The sequence below is a fragment of the Podarcis gaigeae genome (assembly GCF_964106915.1).
Source record: "Podarcis gaigeae genome assembly, chromosome: 4".
In the NCBI taxonomy this organism is placed as follows: domain Eukaryota; kingdom Metazoa; phylum Chordata; class Lepidosauria; order Squamata; family Lacertidae; genus Podarcis; species Podarcis gaigeae.
Window position 1 is genome coordinate 105,673,586 of NC_139677.1, and position 21,850 is coordinate 105,695,435.

The 21,850-nt window shown below is 45.4% G+C and overlaps 3 protein-coding genes across 4 annotated transcripts in view; all 3 read left to right on the top strand.

Annotated features, from left to right (window-relative positions):
• The window catches only part of LOC310843378 (uncharacterized protein), a 48,964-nt gene extending 43,083 nt beyond the window's left edge, over positions 1-5,881 (top strand). Inside the window, exons 3-7 of the mRNA XM_083736677.1 lie at positions 1,489-1,570; positions 1,803-1,885; positions 2,004-2,130; positions 2,709-4,389; positions 5,838-5,881. Coding sequence (XP_083592803.1) covers positions 1,489-1,570; positions 1,803-1,885; positions 2,004-2,130; positions 2,709-4,087 — 1,671 coding nt within the window. The 3' untranslated portion in view covers positions 4,088-4,389; positions 5,838-5,881. The remainder of the gene's footprint in view (positions 1-1,488; positions 1,571-1,802; positions 1,886-2,003; positions 2,131-2,708; positions 4,390-5,837) is intronic.
• The window catches only part of LOC310843314 (uncharacterized protein), a 79,119-nt gene that overhangs the window by 9,963 nt on the left and 47,306 nt on the right, over positions 1-21,850 (top strand). Inside the window, exon 1 of one of the 2 annotated variants that reach the window (XM_083736475.1) lies at positions 20,162-20,243. The exons of the other annotated variant lie outside the window; for it this stretch is intronic. The gene's annotated coding sequence lies outside the window, so the exon portion shown is untranslated. Of the gene's footprint in view, positions 1-20,161; positions 20,244-21,850 lie in introns of those variants that run through there. 2 annotated transcript variants of the gene reach the window in all.
• On the top strand, positions 11,063-18,428 carry LOC310842828 (uncharacterized protein; the record flags this gene model as incomplete). Its single annotated transcript, XM_083734968.1, has 5 exons — positions 11,063-11,449; positions 11,657-11,738; positions 13,298-13,380; positions 13,499-13,625; positions 14,189-18,428. The coding sequence occupies 5 exons, from the start codon at positions 11,063-11,065 to the stop codon at positions 15,211-15,213; spliced, it is 1,704 nt and encodes a 567-aa protein (XP_083591094.1). The 3' UTR covers positions 15,214-18,428.

The window sequence follows — 21,850 nt, forward strand, 5'->3', positions numbered from 1 at the left end:
GCACCAAACGAAGGGAAAGCTGAGTTTTTTAAGAAGTTGCATGAGATACTGATGGACTATATGGACTATAATCTAATTTTGATGGGGGACATGAATGGAGTGGTATCGACAAATATGGATAAAGCTCAAAGACAAGTAGTCACAAAAGATGGAAGACTACCAAAAACCTTTTTTGAAATGACTGACAATATGGACTTGGTTGACATTTGGAGAATAAAACACCCTCTTGAAAGAGAGGGAACCTTCTTTTCTGAAGCCAAAATGACATGGACTAGAATTGATCAAATTTGGGTTACTAGAGGAATGACACCAAAGATAAAAAAAAGTTGAAATCTGCTCAAAAACCTGCTCCGACCACAACGCGGTAAAGATGGTGATGAAGCAAACAACAACTGGCACCTTCAGATGGAGGATGAATGACACCTTATTTGGAGACGAGGAAGTTTGCAAAAAGGCCCAGAAAACTTTGAAAGACTATTTTGAAATTAATATGAAGACTAATGTAGAAAAAAAGAATAATCTGGGACGCAAGTAAAGCCGTTGTGAGAGGACTCTTGATACAACAAAATGCAATAAAGAAGAAAAGCCAAAATGAAAAGAAAGGAAAAATTTTGGAGAAGATAAAAGATGGGGAAAGGAAATTAAGATCAAAACCAAAATCGCAGGAGATTCTGAGAGAATTTAAGTTATATCAAACAAAATATATGGAGTTGATGAATCAAGAAATAGAATGGAAAATTAAGCAAATGAGACAAAAGACTTTTGAATCTGCAGATAAATGTGGTAAATTGTTGGCTTGGCAAATAAAAAAGAGACAAAAATTGAATACGGTTACAAACCTAGAAGTGGATGGAAAGAATATTTATAATCCAATTGAGATTAGGAACTGCTTCCAGAGATATTTCAGACAACTTTATACACAAGGGCTGCAGAAGGATATGGACACATCACATTTTCCTTTATTATAGTACACGCAGTAAATTTCAGTCCTTCATTCCACAATTTAACCCAGTCTTTAAATTGTATATTATATCCAAAATCTTTGGCCCAATGGATCATAACCGATTTAACCTCCTCGTCCTTTGTATACCATTCCAATAATAATTTATACATTTTAGACAAAAATTTACGTCATTATTCAGTACTTCCAATTGATATTTTGATTCCTTGTCGGTAAAACCTCTTTCTAATACATCTTTTTTAAACATTTCATTAATGTTTTCATCGCCTCCAAAGGAGGCTACCTGGCGGTTGGGGGAATCGCAAAACGGCTGTGCCGGGATCCTGCCCCCTGGATCTCCTTCCAGGGGTGTTTTAGGGGGCTGCGGCGCCCTTGCAGCACCCCCTTTTTCCTCCCAAGAGCTGGATTCCCTCTCCAGAGAGAAATCCCGCTTGTCTTCGCTCCCGCGATCAGCCGGAATTCTCTCTGACATTCATTTTTAAATCCTTCTCCCCATTCTCTCTTTTGAATCCTTGTTTCTTTTTCAGGGAAAGGATCTCTTTGCAGAAATGGACCAGATTTCTTCTGAGGCAAAGAGGCCTCCGCTGAACACCAGAGAGAGGCCACTGGGTAAGGAGGAAGGTGGTGTTTCTCTGTTTGGTCTCATTCTGTTGGTTTTCCAACTCATCATAGGAGGGAAGATATATTTTTTCACACATAACATCTCTAATGCACCCAAATATCCAAATGCACTCAGCAGGCGAGACTTTCTCAAAGGCCCCTGTGTAGTTTGAGATGCACTGATTTACCTGCGAGACAAGAAGGCACTCTGGGCCTCCCCCTTACCTTTTTCCTCTTGCAGGTGACACAGTGATACTGGCTAGACCTCTTCATCCATCTCTGAATGGGGACAGAATGGAAGCAGTGGCTGTGGAACCAGATCAGGTCAGGGGAAGCTGCATTGTGGGGACAGATGCCAAGGGGTGGAACAATGTCCTAGCTCAAGGAGTGGTGGTGAACAACAGTGTTGTCTCAGAGGAGGACATTTCCCTTCTTATTTTAGGGTCCAGTGTGCTTTGAAGATGTTGCTGTTTGTTTCACGGATGAGGAGTGGGAGTTGCTGGATCCTGACCAGAGAGCTCTGCATAAGGATGTCATGGAGGAGAATTCTGGGATCATGGCCTCTCTTGGTAAGGCTCCTAGTGGAATCATAATATCAGTTTTTAAATTCAAAACTCCATATGTGACGAACCTCATATATTTTCACAGACCTCAACAGCGCCCCCTACAACACTGGATATTACAGTATCCGCCCCCCCAAAAAACCCTTGAATAGTAAATTACTGTTTTTTCTGTGAATGTTCTTCCTCCCGCTGCAGCTTATGAAACAAGCAGCAGCCTGGTCTGAACTCCCCAGGGCCTTTTGACTGTAAACTTCAGAGTTGTTAGGGAAGTTGAAGTAGCTTCTGTCAGGTTTTCAGTTTTTGTTTTTCCTCCCGTCAGTCTTTGGTTGTCCAAAGAGAAGACTGACATTGGAAACGGAGGAATGCCATGATGGGAGCCAAACAAAATCGATTCAAGAGAAGAGCCTGGCTTATCGAATCACAGGTTCCCCTAAGGATGTCGGTTGATCCCCGTTAATTAATGTACCCAACCCTTCAGAAAACCATCCATCTAGCCCATTAGTGTTATTCCTCTATTACCAGAGTTAACAAGTATTCTTCCTTAATTTATCCCTGAGTCTTTAATCCATTTCTCTTCATTGTAGATAGAGATGGACTGGAAATTAACAACATGGGTGACCACGACAAAATCCCAACAATGGAGAAGCTGAATAAATATCTTGAATGTGGGAAAAGTTCCTTTTCCACTTCCCATCAAAGAAATCCCATTGGGAAGAAACCCTATCAGTGCATGGAATGTGGAAAGAGATTCAGTCAAAAGGGCAATCTCACTTCCCATCAAAGAATTCATACAGGGGGGAAACCCTATCAGTGTGTGGAATGTGGAAAGAGCTTCAGGAATAGCTCCAAACTCACTTCCCATCAAAGAATTCATACAGGGGAGAAACCCTATCAGTGCGTGGAATGTGGAAAGAGCTTCAGGAATAGCTCAAAACTCACTTCCCATCAAATAATTCATACAGGGGAGAAGCCCTATCAGTGTGGGGAATGTGGAAAGAGCTTCACTCACAGCCACAATCTCACTTCCCATCAGAGAATTCATACAGGGGAGAAACCCTATCAGTGTGTGGAATGTGGAAAGAGCTTCACTGAAAACTCCTCTCTCACTTCCCATCAAAGAATTCATACAGGGGAGAAACCCTATCAGTGTGTGGAATGTGGAGAGAGCTTCAGTTGGAGCTCCGGTCTCACTTTCCATCAAAGAATTCATACAGGGGAGAAACCCTATCAGTGTGTGGAATGTGGAAAGAGCTTCAGAAATAGCTCAAAACTCACTTCCCATCACAGAATTCATACAGGGGAGAAACCCTATCAGTGTGTGGAATGTGGAAAGAGCTTCACTGATAGCTCCACTCTCACTTACCATCAGAGAATTCATACAGGGGAGAAACCCTATCAGTGTGTGGAATGTGGAAAGGGCTTCAGTAGGAGCTCCTCTCTCAGTTTCCATCAAATAATTCATACAGGGGAGAAACCCTATCATTGTGTGGATTGTGGAAAGAGCTTCAGTCACAGCAGCAGTCTCACTCGCCATCAGAGAATTCATACAGGGGAGAAACCCTATCAGTGCATGGAATGTGAAAAGACCTTCAGTCAGAGCGCCAGTCTCACTTTCCATCAAAGAATTCATACAGGGGAGAAACCCTATCAGTGTGTGGAATGTGGAAAGAGCTTCAGTCACAGCAGCAGTCTCACTCGCCATCAGAGAATTCATACAGGGGAGAAACCCTATCAGTGCGTGGAATGTGAAAAGACCTTCAGTCAGAGCGCCAGTCTCACTTTCCATCAAAGAATTCATACAGGGGAGAAACCCAATCAGTGTGTGGAATGTGGAGAGCTTCAGGAGGAGCTCCTCTCTCAGTTCCCATCAAAGAATTCATACAAAGTTCCCAAAACCCGTCATTATACAGCTTTCAGCGCCAGGGAAGAACTCATCTCTTTAACCAGTCCTTTGGCTGATTGACATCTAATGCCCTTTTACAGTGTGGTGGGGAGGTGGGGGTTACAGGTTTTGGGGGCGGTGTTTTGTGTTTTCATTCTGTGATTTTATGTTGTAACCGTCCTGTGACCTGTGAGTGTAGGGAATGGGAGCCAGCTCTTAGAGTCTGAGGGGTCTTTGCACCCCAAAAAGATATTTGAGGGGGCCACCCCCCCAGTTCATAGGAACAGCCATTCAAATGGCATGCTTGCACCGCATCCTCTGACTGTTTAACTGAGGCCGTGCTTACTAAACCCCTCCTATATTTTATTCAAGTTGGCACCCCTGTTATAGGGCGCTATAGAAATGAAATAAATATAATAACACCATCTTGATCGCCTTCATCTGCACGTGTTCCACCTTGACAATATCCTTCTTCTTATCATCATTTTAAAAAAATTATGTGCCTATCATCTGAGGATTTCATAGTGCTTCACAACATAAACAGACAGGTTGAAAGCAGGGCTTTCTCAAAAACAAGTTAAGCCCGATAAATCTCTCTTTTTCATTTCTTTTTTTGGATGCAGTTACAAACTTTGTTGATCAGGGGACTGCTGTGAAAATACTGCATCTCAATTTCAGTAAGGCTTTTGACAAAGTCCTCTGCGACATTTATGTGAGGAAGCTGGTAAAATGTGGGCTGAATGAGGTAACTGGTGGATTTGACTGACCGAACCCAAATTGTCCTCCTCCATGGTTCCTCCTCATCCTGGGGAAAAGTGACAAGAGGGGTACTGCAGGGTTCTGTCCTGGGCCCATTGTTGTTCAACGTCTTTATAAATGTCTTGGATGAAGGAACTGAGGGGATGATCATCCCATTTGCAGATGACACCAAACGGGGAGCAGAGGCCAATGTGGCAGAAGGCAGAATCAGATCAAGGGCAGGAATAGTACCACTTTCTTCTGCCTTGTTCTGGCCCCACAATTTAAGAATCTCAACTTTTGTTTGCCAGGGGCGGTGGGGGTTACAGGTTTTGTGTTTTGTGTTTTCATATTGTGATTTTATGTTGAAACCATTCTGAGAACTGTGGGTGTAGGTGTCTGGTCATGTGGGATTGCTATGAGGAATTATGAAAAATGAAGCAAGCTACTGTGTCAATGGTGAAAGCATCACTTTGACTGGGTTTGGGTCATTGACTTGATTTCTGATCGATCCCACAAGCCTCTGCATCTCTGCCCCATTTTCTCTATGTCTGTGGTAAAATGCCTGTCTTTCCTTTTACTGCTGGGTTTATTACCACCGGGGTTTGTTAATTCCTCCTTGGTTCCTGTTTATTTAGCCTGTATGCATGCTCAAATAGTAAATAGTTCTTTGTAGTTAAGAGGCTTCCTCTGATCTGACTTTGTCCCCACGTGAGGATTTTTTGAAATGCTCAGAGGAAATCTGTTTGGTTCTTACAAACGCTGTGTTAAAGTTCTTTTGTTAATAAAAACGACCTGGGCCAGGAAGTGGAACGCGCACTTTCTCCCAGGGTCTTGCTGGTCAAGCCTCGTGTCTATTGTATTAATCAGGGTCCAGTCCGTCCTTTGCCTTCAAAATGCAACAGCAGGGAACAGGAGCCAACTTTTAGAGGATGAGGGGTCTTTGCCCCTTCATAAAATATTTGAGGGGGGCACCCCCCCCAGTTGATAAGCATTGCCATCCAAATGGCATGCATGCCCCACATCATGTATTGATTATGCGAGGAGGGGCTTACTAAACCCCTTCTATATTTTATTCAAGTTGGTACCCCAGGTATAGGGCGCTATAGAAATTAAATAAATGCATAAATAAAGCAAGACCATCTTGATCGCCTTCATTTGCATATGTTTTGGCTTGTCAATATCCTTATTATTATCATCATTTTAAAAAATTATGTGCCCTTTATCTGATTGCTCGGTGTTTCAGAACATAAACATACACAAGTTGAAAACATGGCTTTCTCAAAAACTCGTCAAGCCAGAGAAATCTCTCTTTTTCTTTTTTCTTTTTGGATGGAGTTAGAAAGTTTGATCAGCGGACTGCTGTGGAAATAGTCGCCCGTGATACTTATGTGAGGAAGCTGGTAAAATGTTGGCTGAATGAGGTAACTGTTAGGTGGATTTGACTGACCAAACCCAAAGAGGACTCCTTAATGGTTCCTCCTCATCCTGGGGAAAAGTGACAAGAGGGGTGCTGCAGGGTTCAGTCCTGGACCCGTTGTTGTACAACGTCTTTATAAGTGACTTGGATGAAGGAACTGAGGAGATGCTTATCACATTTGCAGACGACACCAAACAGGGAGCGGAGGCCAATGTGGCAGAAGGCAGAATCAGTTCAAGGGCAGGAATAGTACCAATTTAGGACCTGCCTTGGTCAGGCCCCACCGAGAATATTGTGTTCAATTCTGGGCACCACAATTTAAGAATCTTAAATTTTGTTTGCCCGGGGAAATCAAGAAGGTGGGGGAACACAATCCATATTCCTTTTATAACACGTGGCAAATGTTTATTAAATATATAAATTGTTAAGACTGTTGCAGGAATCCACCCAGCACTCACGGGAAAATGTATCGTGGTCTTTTAGAACAGGCATCCCCAAACTCGGTCCCCCAGATGTTTTGGGACTACAGCTCCCATCATCCCTAGCTAACGGGACCCGTGCTCTGGGATGCTGGGAATTGTAGTCCCAAAACATCTGGAGGGCCGAGTTTGGGGATGCCTGTTTTAGAATAATGAAATGAAACTTTAACAAATGACATGCTGAAAGTCTGAAATTCCATCAGGACAAGTTACTTTTTGTTTACTGTTGTAACTATTGCTTTCTGAATATTTATCTTCTGTACCATGAAGATAAAGAAAAATAATGTTTTTACAAAAGGAGATGGGGAAGTCATGTGTACTATTCCATCAATCTGCTTGCATGTGTTGAGTTTTATTTGGAGACTGTAACTCCCAGTAATTTCATTATCTGTATGTGTTTCTGTGTGTTCAGCACACATGACTGCAGGTGAGACTGAATAAAACACTTCATCGGAAAAATTAGAAGCATCTAATGTTCCCTGGACTTTTAATAATAAATAATAATAATTTTATTATTTATACCCCGCCCTCGCTAGCCAAGGCCGGGCTCAGAGCGGCTTACAAGCAATAATAAAAACAAGATCAATGATTGCAACTTAAAAACAAAATTAAAATACAACATTGAAATATTGAAACATTAAAATATTAAAATGTAACCTCATCGCAGGAGGAGAAGGAAAGGAAAAAAGAAAGAGAGGGAGGGAATCAAATTGGCTCCAAGCCAAAGGCCAGGTGGAACAACTCTGTCTTACAGGCCCTGCGGAAAGAAATCAGATCCTGCAGGGCCCTGGTCTCATGAGGCAGAGCGTTCCACCAGGCTGGAGCCAGAGTTGAAAAGACCCTGGCTCTGGTTGAAGCCAATCTAACTTCCTTAGGGCCCGGGACCACAAGGGTGTTGCTATTTATGGACCTTGAGGCTCTCCGTGGGGCAGACCGGGAGAGGCAGTCCCGTAGGTATGAGGGTCCTAGGCCATGAAGGGCTTTAAAGGTCAAAATCAGCGCCTTAAATCTGACCCTGTACTCTACCGGGAGCCAGTGCAGCTGGAAAAGCACTGAGTGAATATGCTCCCATGGCAGAGACCCCGTGAGGAGCCTCGCTGCAGCATTCTGCACCCGCTGGAGTTTCTGGGACAGCTTCAAGGGCAGCCCTGCGTAGAGCGAATTACAGTAGTCAAGCCTGGAGATAACCGTCGCATGGATCACTTTTAGGGCAATGCATGGTGCTTTTGTTTGGCACATAAAAATCTGGCTGCTCCCAAAGACTTGTCTGTCTGTCTCTGCACCACAACACTGCTTTGGAACGGCTTCTTTCTGATTGGTGGTTAAAATGATTTTTGGTTGGTGCTGGTGCTTGAGGATGATGAAAGGTACTTAACAAAAAAAGTTTGGTTTACAAAAAATTCCCTAAAGCCACGTTTCTAGGGCTAGGCGGGCCATTGTCCCGGTCCCACTCATCTTATCGTGGACTACAAAGCTCTTAACAGCTTCTGATCAGATTGCCTTCCCCCATGTATTCCCAACTCAGCTGCTTTGAGAAAACTGGCACAGTTACTGGTTCCACATAAAACACCTGTACTTGTGAGAAATCAAAATTTTAGTGTGGCGACACAGGTAGACTTTGGAACTCCCTGCCTGCACTTCTTTGTTTATTCCTTTTTTGGGGGGGAGGGGTGCCTGCAAAAATAAATAAATGTTTGTTTAGGCAAGCCCATCCGGATATTTAAAATGTGGACATGGATTTTAATCTGATTCTCAGCAAACGGTTCATTTGTAATTATTTCTAAATATTTTAAATAGTTGTCTGTATCTTCTTTTACTGTTGAAAAAAATTCTGAATGTGTGTGTGTGGGGGGGTGTGAAACCGGGAACCACCTGACCTTGCTATGTCTCTGCAGCTGGAGCTGCAGAATTGGTCCTTTTCTCTGCAAGCTGCTCCTCCACTTTCCGGCCAAGGGAGGGAGATGCTCAGAGTCCAGCCAAGAGCCTCACCCACAAAGGGATATCTGGGCATGGGCGGAGCCAGGGGGGGGCAGCTCCACCCCCGATATCCATAAGAAATAATAAAAATCTGAGAGAGGGCTGAGCTGGAGGGACTCGGCTTGGCAAAGGTTAAAGGGAAGTGAGCTGCCTTCCTAGAAAGGACAGGAAGCAGGGGGGGCAGGTCCTCCAGAGCCAAGCCCCCTCCTCCCAGTCCTTTCCTGCAAGGAAGGGGGGGTTTTGCTTTGGTGTCTCTCCTGCCTTGCTGTCCCCTCCCGGGATCTGGTGAGTCTCCTCTCTCTCTCTCTCTGGGATCTGGTGGGGGTCCCAGGGCTGCAGCAGGGGAGGGGGCCTGGGGGGCCTGATCTGCTCCTGCAGGGGGGGACCCCAAGTCAGGGGGGAGAGGGTCCTGCCAGGGAGGGGCCAGGCTCTCCTTCCTGGAGATCAGAGGATCCCAAACTCATTTGACCCTCCGCCCCCATTTCAGAAAAAATCTCCCTTCTTTACACAAAGAAATCCCTTAACTCTCTGTGACATCGCTCAGCCTCATTGCACAACAGAGGAAACATCTGCAAATGGTTTTCCAAAGCTGGACGAGGAGGTGGACTAGCCCCCCCCCAAAAAAAAAAGGTGGGAGAGAAAGGGCAGGAATAAAGAGAGGGATCCCAGCCCATACATTGGGGACCAGTTTCCCAGTCGTCTCCCAGGGCAGCTCCCCACGGAGGCCACTGCAGCAATCCCCTCGCACCCAGAGCAGGGCATCCCAGGACCACATCCTCTCTGTCCCAAAGGGATTGTTGCTGGCAAAGCAGCCGGAAATGGGCACTGCTACTCACTGAGGCTCCAGGGACCTTAGCCTAGATTTCAAGGGAGATGTTTTTGGCCCTGCGAACTTGGCCCTCAGGGGGTTGGCCAGAAACATACCTGGCCCTCAGAGCAAAGAAAAAGTGACCCCACCCCAAGGGGTCTGCCTGGAGAGTGGCAGAGAGTCCAAGTGCAAATAAGGAGACAAGCAGGGGAGTGGGGCTGGGGGGAGAACAACTCCTGAGGACCCCCGGGTGAGGACCCCTACTAGAGCCAAGCATCCATTTTTCACAAAATACAAATGACTCTCTTGTCAGTCAGTTCTGACTTCATGCATTGACTGGAAGGCAGGAGCAACCAGGCTGATTCATCTCCCAGAAATCCCTTCCGTTGCCTCCACATTTTGCATTGCAATCTTCCTTCTAGGAGAGCTAGAGGCTGCTTCCTCCTATTCCTCCTCCTCCTCTTCCTCCTCCTCCTCCTCCTCCTCTTTCTTCTTCTTCTTCTTCTTCCTCCTCCTCCTCCTCCTCTTCTCCTTTTTAAAAAGGCCCTTTCCACCTGGCCTAGGGGGTGAGGCCCAGACTCACCCTGCCCTACTGTGTTAAATATCTATTCTGTAGTTGACCTCCTTTGTAATGTTTTATTTTGATATCTTTAAGAGAATATTTGTTTTCTGCTATGTTGCTTTGACTATGGACTATATAATTGAGTTTCTTCCAATGGTTTTATTTCTATTTTATTGATTTTGTGGGATGTGAATCTGCAGTCAAGTACAAGATTCCTGCAGTGGACACATTAGGGGATGTTTTCTACCACTCAGGAGAAGACTTCCTGTTTCCTCCTGAGCTGGGACAGACTTCCACTCCATGTGACTTGAAGAGGGTGCAGTCTGTTGTAGTAGCATGGAGGAGCACACGGCCTCCATCTTCTGATCAGTGTGTCTTCTCCATTTTGTATGTTGCTGTGTGTTTGGAGAAGTGACTCCTTAGTCGCAGTCAATTGGGACTAACTTCTTTATGGAATAGTTCTAGTTGTTATGTAACCTAAGCCTGCCTTCAGGGATATGTCTGTGAATGTGAATGAATCTGTGAGTAAACTAGTTTTATATTAACGTGAATCAGATTATTGTGCTTATTCATTTAAGAGGGATTGGAAGGGATTTTACCAGGAAGGAATTTTTAATAGTAAGACTCAGATGAGTCAGCAACAAGCTGATCGCTGCGTAATGTAAAAAAGGGGGATGTATGGAACTCTGCTAGAATATGGAACTTGCTAGTGCATGTTAGGAAGGATATCATTCAATAATATATCTTCTTCTAACTCCCCAATTATCCCCACGGATTTAATATGCTGTAAACCGCTTTGAGATTTATTGTTAAAATATAAAGTGTTATAGAAATTTAATTAAATAAAATAGCTCATGGTTTGGGCTGTGGTGCAGTCCAGCCCTGGTTCCCTCCAAGACTCATCCATGCTTGCTCAGGGAACCTTTTTCTTTTCCTGATATTAGACAACTTTTGTAACAGAACAATGTATTTGCTTTGTAGGATTTGCTAGCGCCTCTCATTCAGACAGACAGAACTTGGCAGGAAACCAAAGGGTTCCTTCCGATCTCTTAGAGGCTTCTTGAGAGCACAGATGGATGAGCAAGATTCAGCTGGCCCTGGAGCAGGAAGGGGCCATGGCAGTGGGGGATTGTGGGAAAACTCTGTGCAGAAGATCCTGGGTGAGGAGGACACCCTCCGCTCAGAGGTGCAGAGCCAGCAGTTGAGGCAGTTCTGCTGCCAGGAGGCCAAAGGACCCCGAGAGGTTTGCAGCCGACTCTACCACCTTTGCCATCAGTGGCTGAAGCCAGAAAGGCACACGAAAGCTGAGATGCTGGACCTGGTGATCTTGGAGCAGTTCCTGGCTGTCCTTCCACCGGAGATGGAGAGCTGGGTGAGGGAATGCGGAGCGGAGACCAGTTCGCAGGCGGTGGCCCTGGCCGAAGGTTTCCTCCTGAGTCAGGCAGAGGAGAGAAAGCAGGTGAGAGAGACTTTCCTCTGGATACTCCCAAGGCCTCCAAACAGGACAGAAAACATCCCATCATGCTCTTCTGATGGCTCATTCCCCCCCCCCCCCCCGGGAAGGCATCCATGGAATGAGATCTGTCACCCTTGAAGCTGTTGGCCCTGACATTCATTTTTTAATCCTTCTCCCCATTCTCTCTTTTGAATCCTTTTTCTTTTTCAGGGAAAGGATCTCTTTGCAGAAATGGGCCAGATTTCTTCTGAGGCAGAGAGGCCTCCGTTGAACACCAGAGTGAGGCCACTGGGTAAGAAGGGAGGAGGTTTTTCTCCGTTTAGTCTCATTCTGTTCGTTTTCCAACTCATCTGTGGGTTCTTTTCATCTTTTCTTGGGGGAGATAGTGGGACCAAGAGCCCAGAGGAGGGGAGATATATTTCGGCACAACTAACATCTGAAATGCACCCAAACATCCAAATGCACTCAGCAGGCGAGAATTTCTCAAATGCCCATCTGTAGTTTAGATGCACTGATTCACCTCATAGAATCATAGAATCATAGAGTTGGAATAGACCACAACGGCCATCGAGTCCAACCCCCTGCCAAGCAGGAAACATCATCAGAGCACTCCTGACATATGGTTGTCAAGCCTCTGCTTAAAGACCTCCAAGGAAGGAGACTCCACCACACTCCTTGGCAGCAAATTCCACTGTCGAACAGCTCTTACTGTCAGGAAGTTCTTCCTAATGTTTAGGTGGAATCTTCTTTCTTGTAGTTTGGAACCATTGCTCCGTACCGCTTCTCTGGAGCAGCAGAAAACAACCTTTCTCCCTCCTCTATGTGACATCCTTTTATATATTTGAACATGGCTATCATATCACCCCTTAACCTCCTCTTCTCCCGACTAAACATGCCCAGCTCCCTTAGCCGTTCCTCATAAGGCATCGTTTCCAGACCTTTGACCATTTTGGTTGCCCTCCTCTGGACACGTTCCAGTTTGTCAGTGTCCTTCTTGAACTGTGGTGCCCAGAACTGGACACAGTACTCCAGGTGAGGTCTGACCAGAGCAGAATACAGTGGCACTATTACTTCCCTTGATCTAGATGCTATACTCCTATTGATGCAGCCCAGAATTGCATTGGCTTTTTTAGCTGCCGCGTCACACTGTTGGCTCATGTCAAGTTTGTGGTCAACCAAGACTCCTAGATCCTTTTCACATGTACTGCTCTCAAGCCAGGTGTCACCCATCTTGTATTTGTGCCTCTCATTTTTTTTGCCCAAGTGCAATACTTTACATTTCTCCCTGTTAAAATTCATCTTGTTTGTTTTGGCCCAGTTCTCTAATCTGTCAAGGTCGTTTTGAAGTGTGATCCTGTCCTCTGGGGTGTTAGCCACCCCTCCCAGTTTGGTGTCATCTGCAAATTTGATCAGGATGCCCTTGAGTCCATCATCCAAGTCGTTGATAAAGATGTTGAATAAGACCGGGCCCAAGACAGAACCCTGTGGCACCCCACTAGTCACTCTTCTCCAGGATGAATAGGAACCATTGATGAGCACCCTTTGGGTTCGGTCAGTCAGCCAGTTACAAATCCACTGAGTGGTAGCATAGTCAAGACCGTATTTTACCAGATTCTTTACAAGAATATAATGGGGCACCTTGTCGAATGCCTTGCTGAAATCAAGGTAGGCTACATCCACTGCGTTCCCTTCATCTACCAGGCTTGTAATTCTGTCAAAAAACGAGATCAGGTTAGTCTGACATGACTTATTTTTGAGAAATCCATGCTGACTATTGGTGATCACAGCATTCCTTTCTAGGTGAGAGAAGCAGGCACTCTGGGCCTCCCCCTTACCTTTTTCCTCTTGCAGGTGACACAGTGATACTGGATAGACCTCTTCATCCATCTCTGAATGGGGAAAGAATGGAAGCAGCGCCTGTGGAACCAGATCAGGTCAGGGGAACCTGCCTTGTGGGGACAGAGGTCAAGGGGTGGAAGAATGTCCTAGCTCAAGGAGTGGTGGTGAACAACAGTGTTGTCTCAGAGGTGGACATTTCCCTTCTTCCTTTAGGGTCCAGTGTGTTTTGAAGATGTTGCTGTTTGTTTCACGGATGAGGAATGGGAGTTGCTGGATCCTGACCAGAGAGCTCTGCATAAGGACGTCATGGAGGAGAATCGTGGGATCGTGGCCTCTCTCAGTAAGGCTCCCTGTGGGATCATAATATCTGTTTTTAAATTCAAAATTCCATATGTGACAAACCTCATATATTTTCACAGAACTCAGCAGCGCCCCCTACAACACCAGTTATCACAATCCCCCCCAAAAAAACCTTGAATAGTAAATTACTTTTTTTCCTGTGAATGTTCTTCCTCCAGTTGCAGCTTATTAAAGAAGGATCAGCTGGTCTGAACTCCCCAGACCCTTTTAAGTATAAGAGTTGTTAGGGAAGTTGAAGTAGCTTCTGTCAGGTTTTCCGTTTTTCTTTTTCCTCCCGTCAGTCTTTGGTTGTCCAAAGAGAAGACTGACATTGGAAATGGAGGGATGCCATGATGGAGGCCAACAAAATCCATTCAAGAGGAGCCAGGCTTGTCGAATGACAGGTTCCCCTAAGGATGTCGGTTGATCCCCGTTAATTAATGCACCCAACCCTTCAGAAAACCATCCATCTAATCCACTTCTGTTATTCCTCTGTTACCAGTGTTAACAAGTATTCTTCATGAATTTCTCCCTCAGTCTCTAATCCATTACTCTTCATTGCAGATAGTGATGGACTGGAAATTAAGAACATGGGTGACCATGACAAAATCCCCACAATGGAGAAGCTGAATAAATATCTTAAAAGTGGAAAAAGTTCCTATTCCACTTGCCATCAAAGAAATCCCATTGGGACGAAACCATATCCGTGTGTGGAATGTGGAAAGAGCTTCAGTCGGAGCTCCAGTCTCACTTCCCATCGGAGAATTCATACAGGGGAGAAACCCTATCAGTGTGTGGAATGTGGAAAGAGCTTCAGTCGGAGCTCCAGTCTCACTTCCCATCGGAGAATTCATACAGGGGAGAAACCCTATCAGTGTGTGGAATGTGGAAAGAGCTTCAGGAAGAGCTGCTCTCTCAATTCCCATCAAAGAATTCATACAGGGGAAAAACCCTATCAATGTGTGGAATGTGGAAAGAGCTTCAGTCAGAGCGCCAATCTCACTTCCCATCAGAGAATTCATACAGGGGAGAAACCCTATCAGTGTGTGGAATGTGGAAAGAGTTTCATGAAGAGCTCCTCTCTCACTTCCCATCAAAGAATTCATACAGGGGAGAACCCCTATCAGTGTGTGGAATGTGGAAAGAGCTTCAGTCACAGCCACAGTCTCACTTCCCATCAAAGAATTCATACAGGGGAGAAACCCTATCAGTGTGTGGAATGTGGAAAGAGCTTCAGTCACAGCCACAGTCTCACTTCCCATCAAGTAATTCATACAGGGAAGAAACCCTATCAATGCTTTGAATGTGGAAAGAGCTTCTGTCACAGCCACAGTCTCACTTCCCATCAAGTAATTCATACAGGGGAGAAACCCTATCAATGCTTTGAATGTGGAAAGAGCTTCAATCAGAGCTCCATTCTCACTTCCCATCAAAGAATTCATACAGGGGAGAAACCCTATCAATGCTTGGAATGTGGAAAGAGCTTCAGGAAGAGCTCCCATCTCACTTCCCAACAAAGAATCCATACGAAGAGTGGAAAACCCTTCATTATACAACTTTCAGCGCTAGGGAAAAACACACCAGTTTAAACAGGCCTTTGGCTCATTGACATCTAATGCCCTATTTAAATGTGGTGGGGACTTGGGGGTTACAGGTTTTGGGCTGTGTGTTTTGTGTTTTCATTGTGTGATTTTATGTTGTAACCGTCCTGTGACCTGTGAGTGTAGGGAATGGGAGCCAACTCTTAGAGTCTGAGGGGTCTTTGCCCCCCAAAAAGATATGTGAGGGGGCCACCCCCCAGTTCATAGGAACAGCCATTCAAATGGCATGCTTGCACTGCATCCTCTGACTGTTTAACTGAGGCGGGGCTTACTAAACCCCTCCTATATTTTATTCAAGTTGGCACCCCTGCTATAGGGCGCTATAGAAATGAAATAAATATAATAACACCATCTTGATCGCCTTCATCTGCACATGTTCCAGCTTGACAATATCCTTCTTATTATCATCATTTTAAAAAAATTATGTGCCTATCATCTGAGGATTTCATAGTGCTTCACAACATAAACAGACAGGTTGAAAGCAGGGTTTTCTCAAAAACAAGTTAAGCCCGATAAATCTCTCTTTTTCATTTCTTTTTTTGGATGCAGTTACAAACTTTGTTGATCAGGGTACTGCTGTGAAAATACTGCATCTCAATTTCAGTAAGGCTTTTGACAAAGTCCTCTGCGACATTTATGTGAGGAAGCTGGTAAAATGTGGGCTGAATGAGGTAACTGTTAGGTGGATTTGACTGAATGAACCCAAATTGTCCTCCTCCATGGTTCCTCCTCATCCTGGGGAAAAGTGACAAGAGGGGTACTGCAGGGTCCTGTCCTGGGCCCATTTTTGTTCAACGTCTTTATAAATGACTTGGATGAAGGAACTGAGGGGATGATCATCCCATTTGCAGATGACACCGAACAGGGAGCGGAGGCCAATGTGGCAGAAGGCAAAATCAGATCAAGGGCAGGAATAGTACCACTTTCTTCTGCCTTGGTCTGGCCCCACATAGAATACTGTGTTCAATTCTGGGTACCACAATTTAAGAATCTCAACTTTTATTTGCTAGGGGCGGTGGGGGTTACAGGTTTTGTGTTTTGTGTTTTCATATTGTGATTTTATGTTGAAACCATTCTGAGAACTGTGGATGTAGGTGTCTGGTCATGTGGGACTGCTATGAGGAATTATGAAAAATGAAGCAAGCTACTGTGTCAATGGTGAAAGCATCACTTTGACTGGGTTTGGGTCATTGACTTGATTTCTGATCGATCCCACAAGCCTCTGCATCTCTGCCCCATTTTCTCTATGTCTGTCAGTCACGTGTAAAGCATTCTAACACAGACCAGTTGCTTACCAGGCCTCCTGGGTACATAAAAATAGGGAGGTAGCTTTGATGTAGCTTCTGTTAATCTTTAGGTAGATCTTAGGGCCAGGAACAGAGTTCACATGGATGTGGTAAAATGCCTGTCTTTCCTTTTACTGCTGGGTTTATTACCACCGGGGTTTGTTAATTCCTCCTTGGTTCCTGTTTATTTAGCCTGTATGCATGCTCAAATAGTAAATAGTTCTTTGTAGTTAAGAGGCTTCCTCTGATCTGACTTTGTCCCCACGTGAGGATTTTTTGAAATGCTCAGAGGAAATCTGATTGGTTCTTACAAACGCTGTGTTAAAGTTCTTTTGTTAATAAAAACGACCTGGGCCAGGAAGTGGAACGCGCACTTTCTCCCAGGGTCTTGCTGGTCAAGCCTCGTGTCTATTGTATTAATCAGGGTCCAGTCCGTCCTTGGCCTTCAGAATGCAACAGCAGGGAACAGGAGCCAACTTTTAGAGGATGAGGGGTCTTTGCCCCTTCATAAAATATTTGAGGGGGGCACCCCCCCCAGTTGATAGGCATTGCCATCCAAATGGCATGCATGCCCCACATCATGTATTGATTATGCGAGGAGGGGCTTACTAAACCCCTTCTATATTTTATTCAAGTTGGCACCCCAGGTATAGGGCGCTATAGAAATTAAATAAATGCATAAATAAAGCAAGACCATCTTGATCGCCTTCATTTGCATATGTTTCGGCTTGTCAATATCCTTATTATTATCATCATTTAAAAAAATTATGTGCCCTTTATCTGATTTCTCGGTGTTTCAGAACATAAACATACAAGTTGAAAACATGGCTTTCTCAAAAACTCGTCAAGCCAGAGAAATCTCTCTTTTTCTTTTTTCTTTTTGGATGGAGTTAGAAAGTTTGTTGATCAGCGGGATGCTGTGGAAATAGTCGCCCGTGATATTTATGTGAGGAAGCTGGTAAAATGTTGGCTGAATGAGGTAACTGTTAGGTGGATTTGACTGACCAAACCCAAAGAGGACTCCTTAATGGTTCCTCCTCATCCTGGGGAAAAGTGACAAGAGGGGTGCTGCAGGGTTCAGTCCTGGACTCATTGTTGTACAACGTCTTTATAAATGACTTGGCTGAAGGAACTGAGGAGGTGATTATCACATTTGCAGATGACACCAAACGGGGAGCGGAGGCCAATGTGGCAGAAGGCAGAATCAGTTCAAGGGCAGGAATAGTACCAATTTATTCTGCCTTGGTCAGGCTCCACCTAGAATATTGTGTTCAATTCTGGGCACTACAATTTAAGTATCTCAAATTTTGTTTGCCCGGGGAAATCAAGAAGGTGGGGGAACACAATCCATATTCCTTTTATAACACGTGGCAAATGTTTATTAAATATATAAATTGTTAAGACTGTTGCAGGAATCCACCCAGCACTCACGGGAAAATGTATCGTGGTCTTTTAGATCAGGCATCCCCAAACTCTGCGCTCCAGATGTTTTGGGACTACAGCTCCCATCATCCCTAGCTAACGGGACCCGTGGTCTGGGATGCTGGGAATTGTAGTCCCAAAACATCTGGAGGGCCGAGTTTGGGGATGCCTGTTTTAGAATAATGAAATGAAACTTTAACACATGACATGCTGAAAGTCTGAAATTCCATCAGGACAAGTTCCTTTTTGTTTACTGTTGTAACTATTGCTTTCTGAATATTTATCTTCTGTACCATGAAGATAAAGAAAAATAATGTTTTTTAAAAAGGAGATGGGGAAATCATGTGTACTATTCCATCAATCTGCTTGCATGTGTTGAGTTTTATTTGGAGACTGTAACTCCCAGTAATTTCATTATGTGTATGTGTTTCTGTGTGTTCAGCACACATGATTGCAGGTGAGACTGAATAAAACACTTCATCGGAAAAATTAGAAGCATCTAATGTTCCCTGGACTTTTAATAATAAATAATAATAATTTTATTATTTATACCCCGCCCTCGCCAGCTAAGGCCGGGCTCAGAGCGGCTCACAAGCAATAATAAAAACAAGATGAATGATTGCAACTTAAAAACAAAATTAAAATGCAACATTGAAATATTGAAACATTAAAATATTAAAATGTAGCCTCATCGCAGGAGGAGAAGGAAAGGAAAAAAGAAAGAGAGGGAGGGAATCAAATTGGCTCCAAGCCAAAGGCCAGGCGGAACAACTCTGTCTTATAGGCCCTGTGGAAAGAAATCAGATCATGGTCTCATGAGGCAGAGCGTTCCACTAGGCGGGGCCAGAGTTGAAAAGGCCCTGGCTCTGGTTGAAGCCAATCTAACTTCCTTAGGGCCTGGGACAACTAGGGTGTTGTTATTTATGGACCTTGAGGCTCTCCGTGGGGCATACCAGGAGAGGCGGTCCCGTAGGTACGAGGGTCCTAGGCCGTGAAGGGCTTTGAAGGTCAAAACCAGCACCTTAAATCTGACCCTGTACTCCACCGGGAGCCCGTGCACCTTGAAAAGCACTGGGTGAATATGTTCCCATGGCAGGGACCCCGTGAGGGGCCTCGCTGCAGCATTCTGCACCCGCTGGAGTTTCTGGGACAGCTTCAAGGGCAGCCCCGCGTAGAGCGAATTACAGTAGTCAAGCCTGGAGGTGACCGTCGCATGGATCACTTTTAGGGCAATGCATGGTGCTTTTGTTTGGCACATAAAAATCTGGCTGCTCCCAAAGACTTGTCTGACTGTCTCTGCACCACAACACTGCTTTGGAACGGCATCTTTATGTTTGGTGGTTAAAATGACTATTGGTTGGTCTTGTTGCTCGAGGATGATGAAAGGTACTTAACAAAAAAAGTTTGGTTTACAAAAAATTCCCTAAAGCCATGTTTCTAGGGCTAGGCGGGCCATTGTCCCGGTCCCACTCATCTTATCGTGGACTACAAAGCTCTTAACAGCTTCTGATCAGATTGCCTTCCCCCATGTATTCCCAACTCAGCTGCTTTGAGAAAACTGGCCCAGTTACTGGTTCCACATAGAACACCTGAATTTGTGAGAAAGCAAAATTTTAGTGTGGCGACACAGGTAGACTTTGGAACTCCCTGCCTGCACTTCTTTTTCCCGCTTTTCTTTTTGGTGCCTGCAAAAATAAATAAATGTTTGTTTAGGCAAGCCCATCCGGATATTTAGAATGTGGACATCTATTTTAATCTGATTCTCAGCAAACGGTTCATTTGTAATTATTTCTAAATATTTTAAATAGTTCTGTGTGTAACTTCTTTTACTGATGCAAAAAATTCTGTATGTGTGTGTGGGGTGTGTGAGAAACCCGGGTACCACCTGACCTTGCTATGTCTCTGGAGCTGGAGCTGCAGAATTGGTCCTTTTCTCTGCAAGCTGCTCCTCCACTTTCCGGCCAAGGGAGGGAGATGCTCAGAGTCCAGCCAAGAGCCTCACCCCACAAAGGGATATCTGGGCATGGGCGGAGCCAGGGGGGGGCAGCTGCCACCTAAATCCATAAAAAATGATAGAAATCTGAGGTTTTGCCAAGCGAGAGAGGGCTGAGCTGGGGGGCTCGGCTTTGCAAGGGTTAAAGGGAACTGAGCTGCCTTCCTAGAGAGGACAGGAAGTAAGGGGGGGAGCAGGCCCTCCCGAGCCAAGGCCCCCCCTCCCCAGTCCTTTTCTTGCTTGGGTGTCTCTGCTGCAAGGGCTGCCTCGCTCTCCCCTCCTGGGATCTGGTGAGTCTCCTCTCTCTCTGGGATCTGGTGGGGGTCCCAGGGCTGCAGCAGGGGAGGGGGCCTGGGGGGCCTGATCTGCTCCTGCGGGGGGGGGACCCCAAGTCAGGGAGGAGGAGAGGGTCCTGCCAGGGAGGGGCCAGGTCTGCCACGCTCTCCTTCCTGCAGATCAGAGGATCCCAAACTCATTTTACCCTCCGCCCCCCCCTTCAGAACAATATCTCCCTTCTTTACACAAAGGAATCCCTTAACTCTCTGTGACATCGCTCAGCCTCATTGCGCAACAAAGGAAACATCTGCAAATGGTTTTCCAAAGTTGGACGAGGAGGTGGACTAGCCCCCCCCAAAAAAAAGGTGGGAGAGAAAGGCGAGGGATAAAGAGAGGGATCCAACCCATAGTCTGGCTGCTGCATTGGGGACCAGTTTCCCAGTGTCTCCCAGGGCAGCTCCCCACGGAGGCCACTGCAGCAATCCCCTCGCACCCAGAGCAGGGCACCCCAGTGAGGCAAGGAAGAAGGGCTACCCCTATGCTATTCATATAATCAGTTATCAGAAATCAATATATTCATATATGCTCACACATAATCAAGGCTTACAGCATTTTATAATCCATTTTGAATCAAAGGGAAGCCGTGCCTTAGCTAAACTGCAAACTGCTTGAAACAGCAAAGTTAAGAGCCGACCTTTCCCCTACAAATATCCGTGTACCCTGGACAAGGGGGAAGTCGTAAATCAGAGATACTGGTACAAAATCCCCTCAGATACAGGCTAAATTAATCCACAGAACAGGAAGAGCAAAACCGACCGCAAAATCTCCAAACTCCCTGTCCTGTCATAACTAGGGGAGAGGTTAGACAGAGCGTCACTGCAAGCATCGGAAAGCAGAACTAGAACTCCGTGCTTGACCAGGAGCTGGTAGCATGGCAAGAAGCTTGCTAATTGGCTAATTTTCGCTGACAATATCGTGACTGCCTCATGGTTTTCTCATGATCTATGATTTGCTGTGATCTGCTCAGGTATAAAGACCTGGATTTCTGTCAATCGGGGTCCCAGTTGCTTTTGGAAGAGATTCCAAACTGGGTCCTTATTGCCAGGCAATAAACCTCACCTTCTTATTCTCCATTGCTGAGTCTGCCTGATCCTTATTTAACACCAAGCGAGTACCCGCTTACGTTCACATGCTTCACCAGGACCAGCTCCTGTCCCAAAGGGATGGTTGCTGGAAAACCAGCCGGAAATGGGCGCTGCTACTCACTGAGCCTCCAGGGACCTTGGCATCAATGTCTCTCTGGGTGTTAAGCTATCTAACAGAATACTAATACTAAATTACCCACCTAAATTTCAAGGGAGGTGTCTTTGGCCTCATCCACTTGGCCCTCAGGGGTTGGCGAGATACATTCCTGGCCCTTGGAGCGAAGAAAAAGGGACCCCACCCCAGGAGTCTGTCTTGAGAGCAGGAGAGAGTCCAAGTGCAAGAAAAGGAGACAAGCAGGGGAGTGGGGGTGGGGGGAGAACAACCCCTGAGGACCCCCAGGTGAGGACCCCCACTAGAGACAAGAATCCATTTCCCACAAGATACAAATGACTCCCTTGTCAGTCAGTTCTGACTTCATGCATTGACTGGAAGGCAGGAGCAA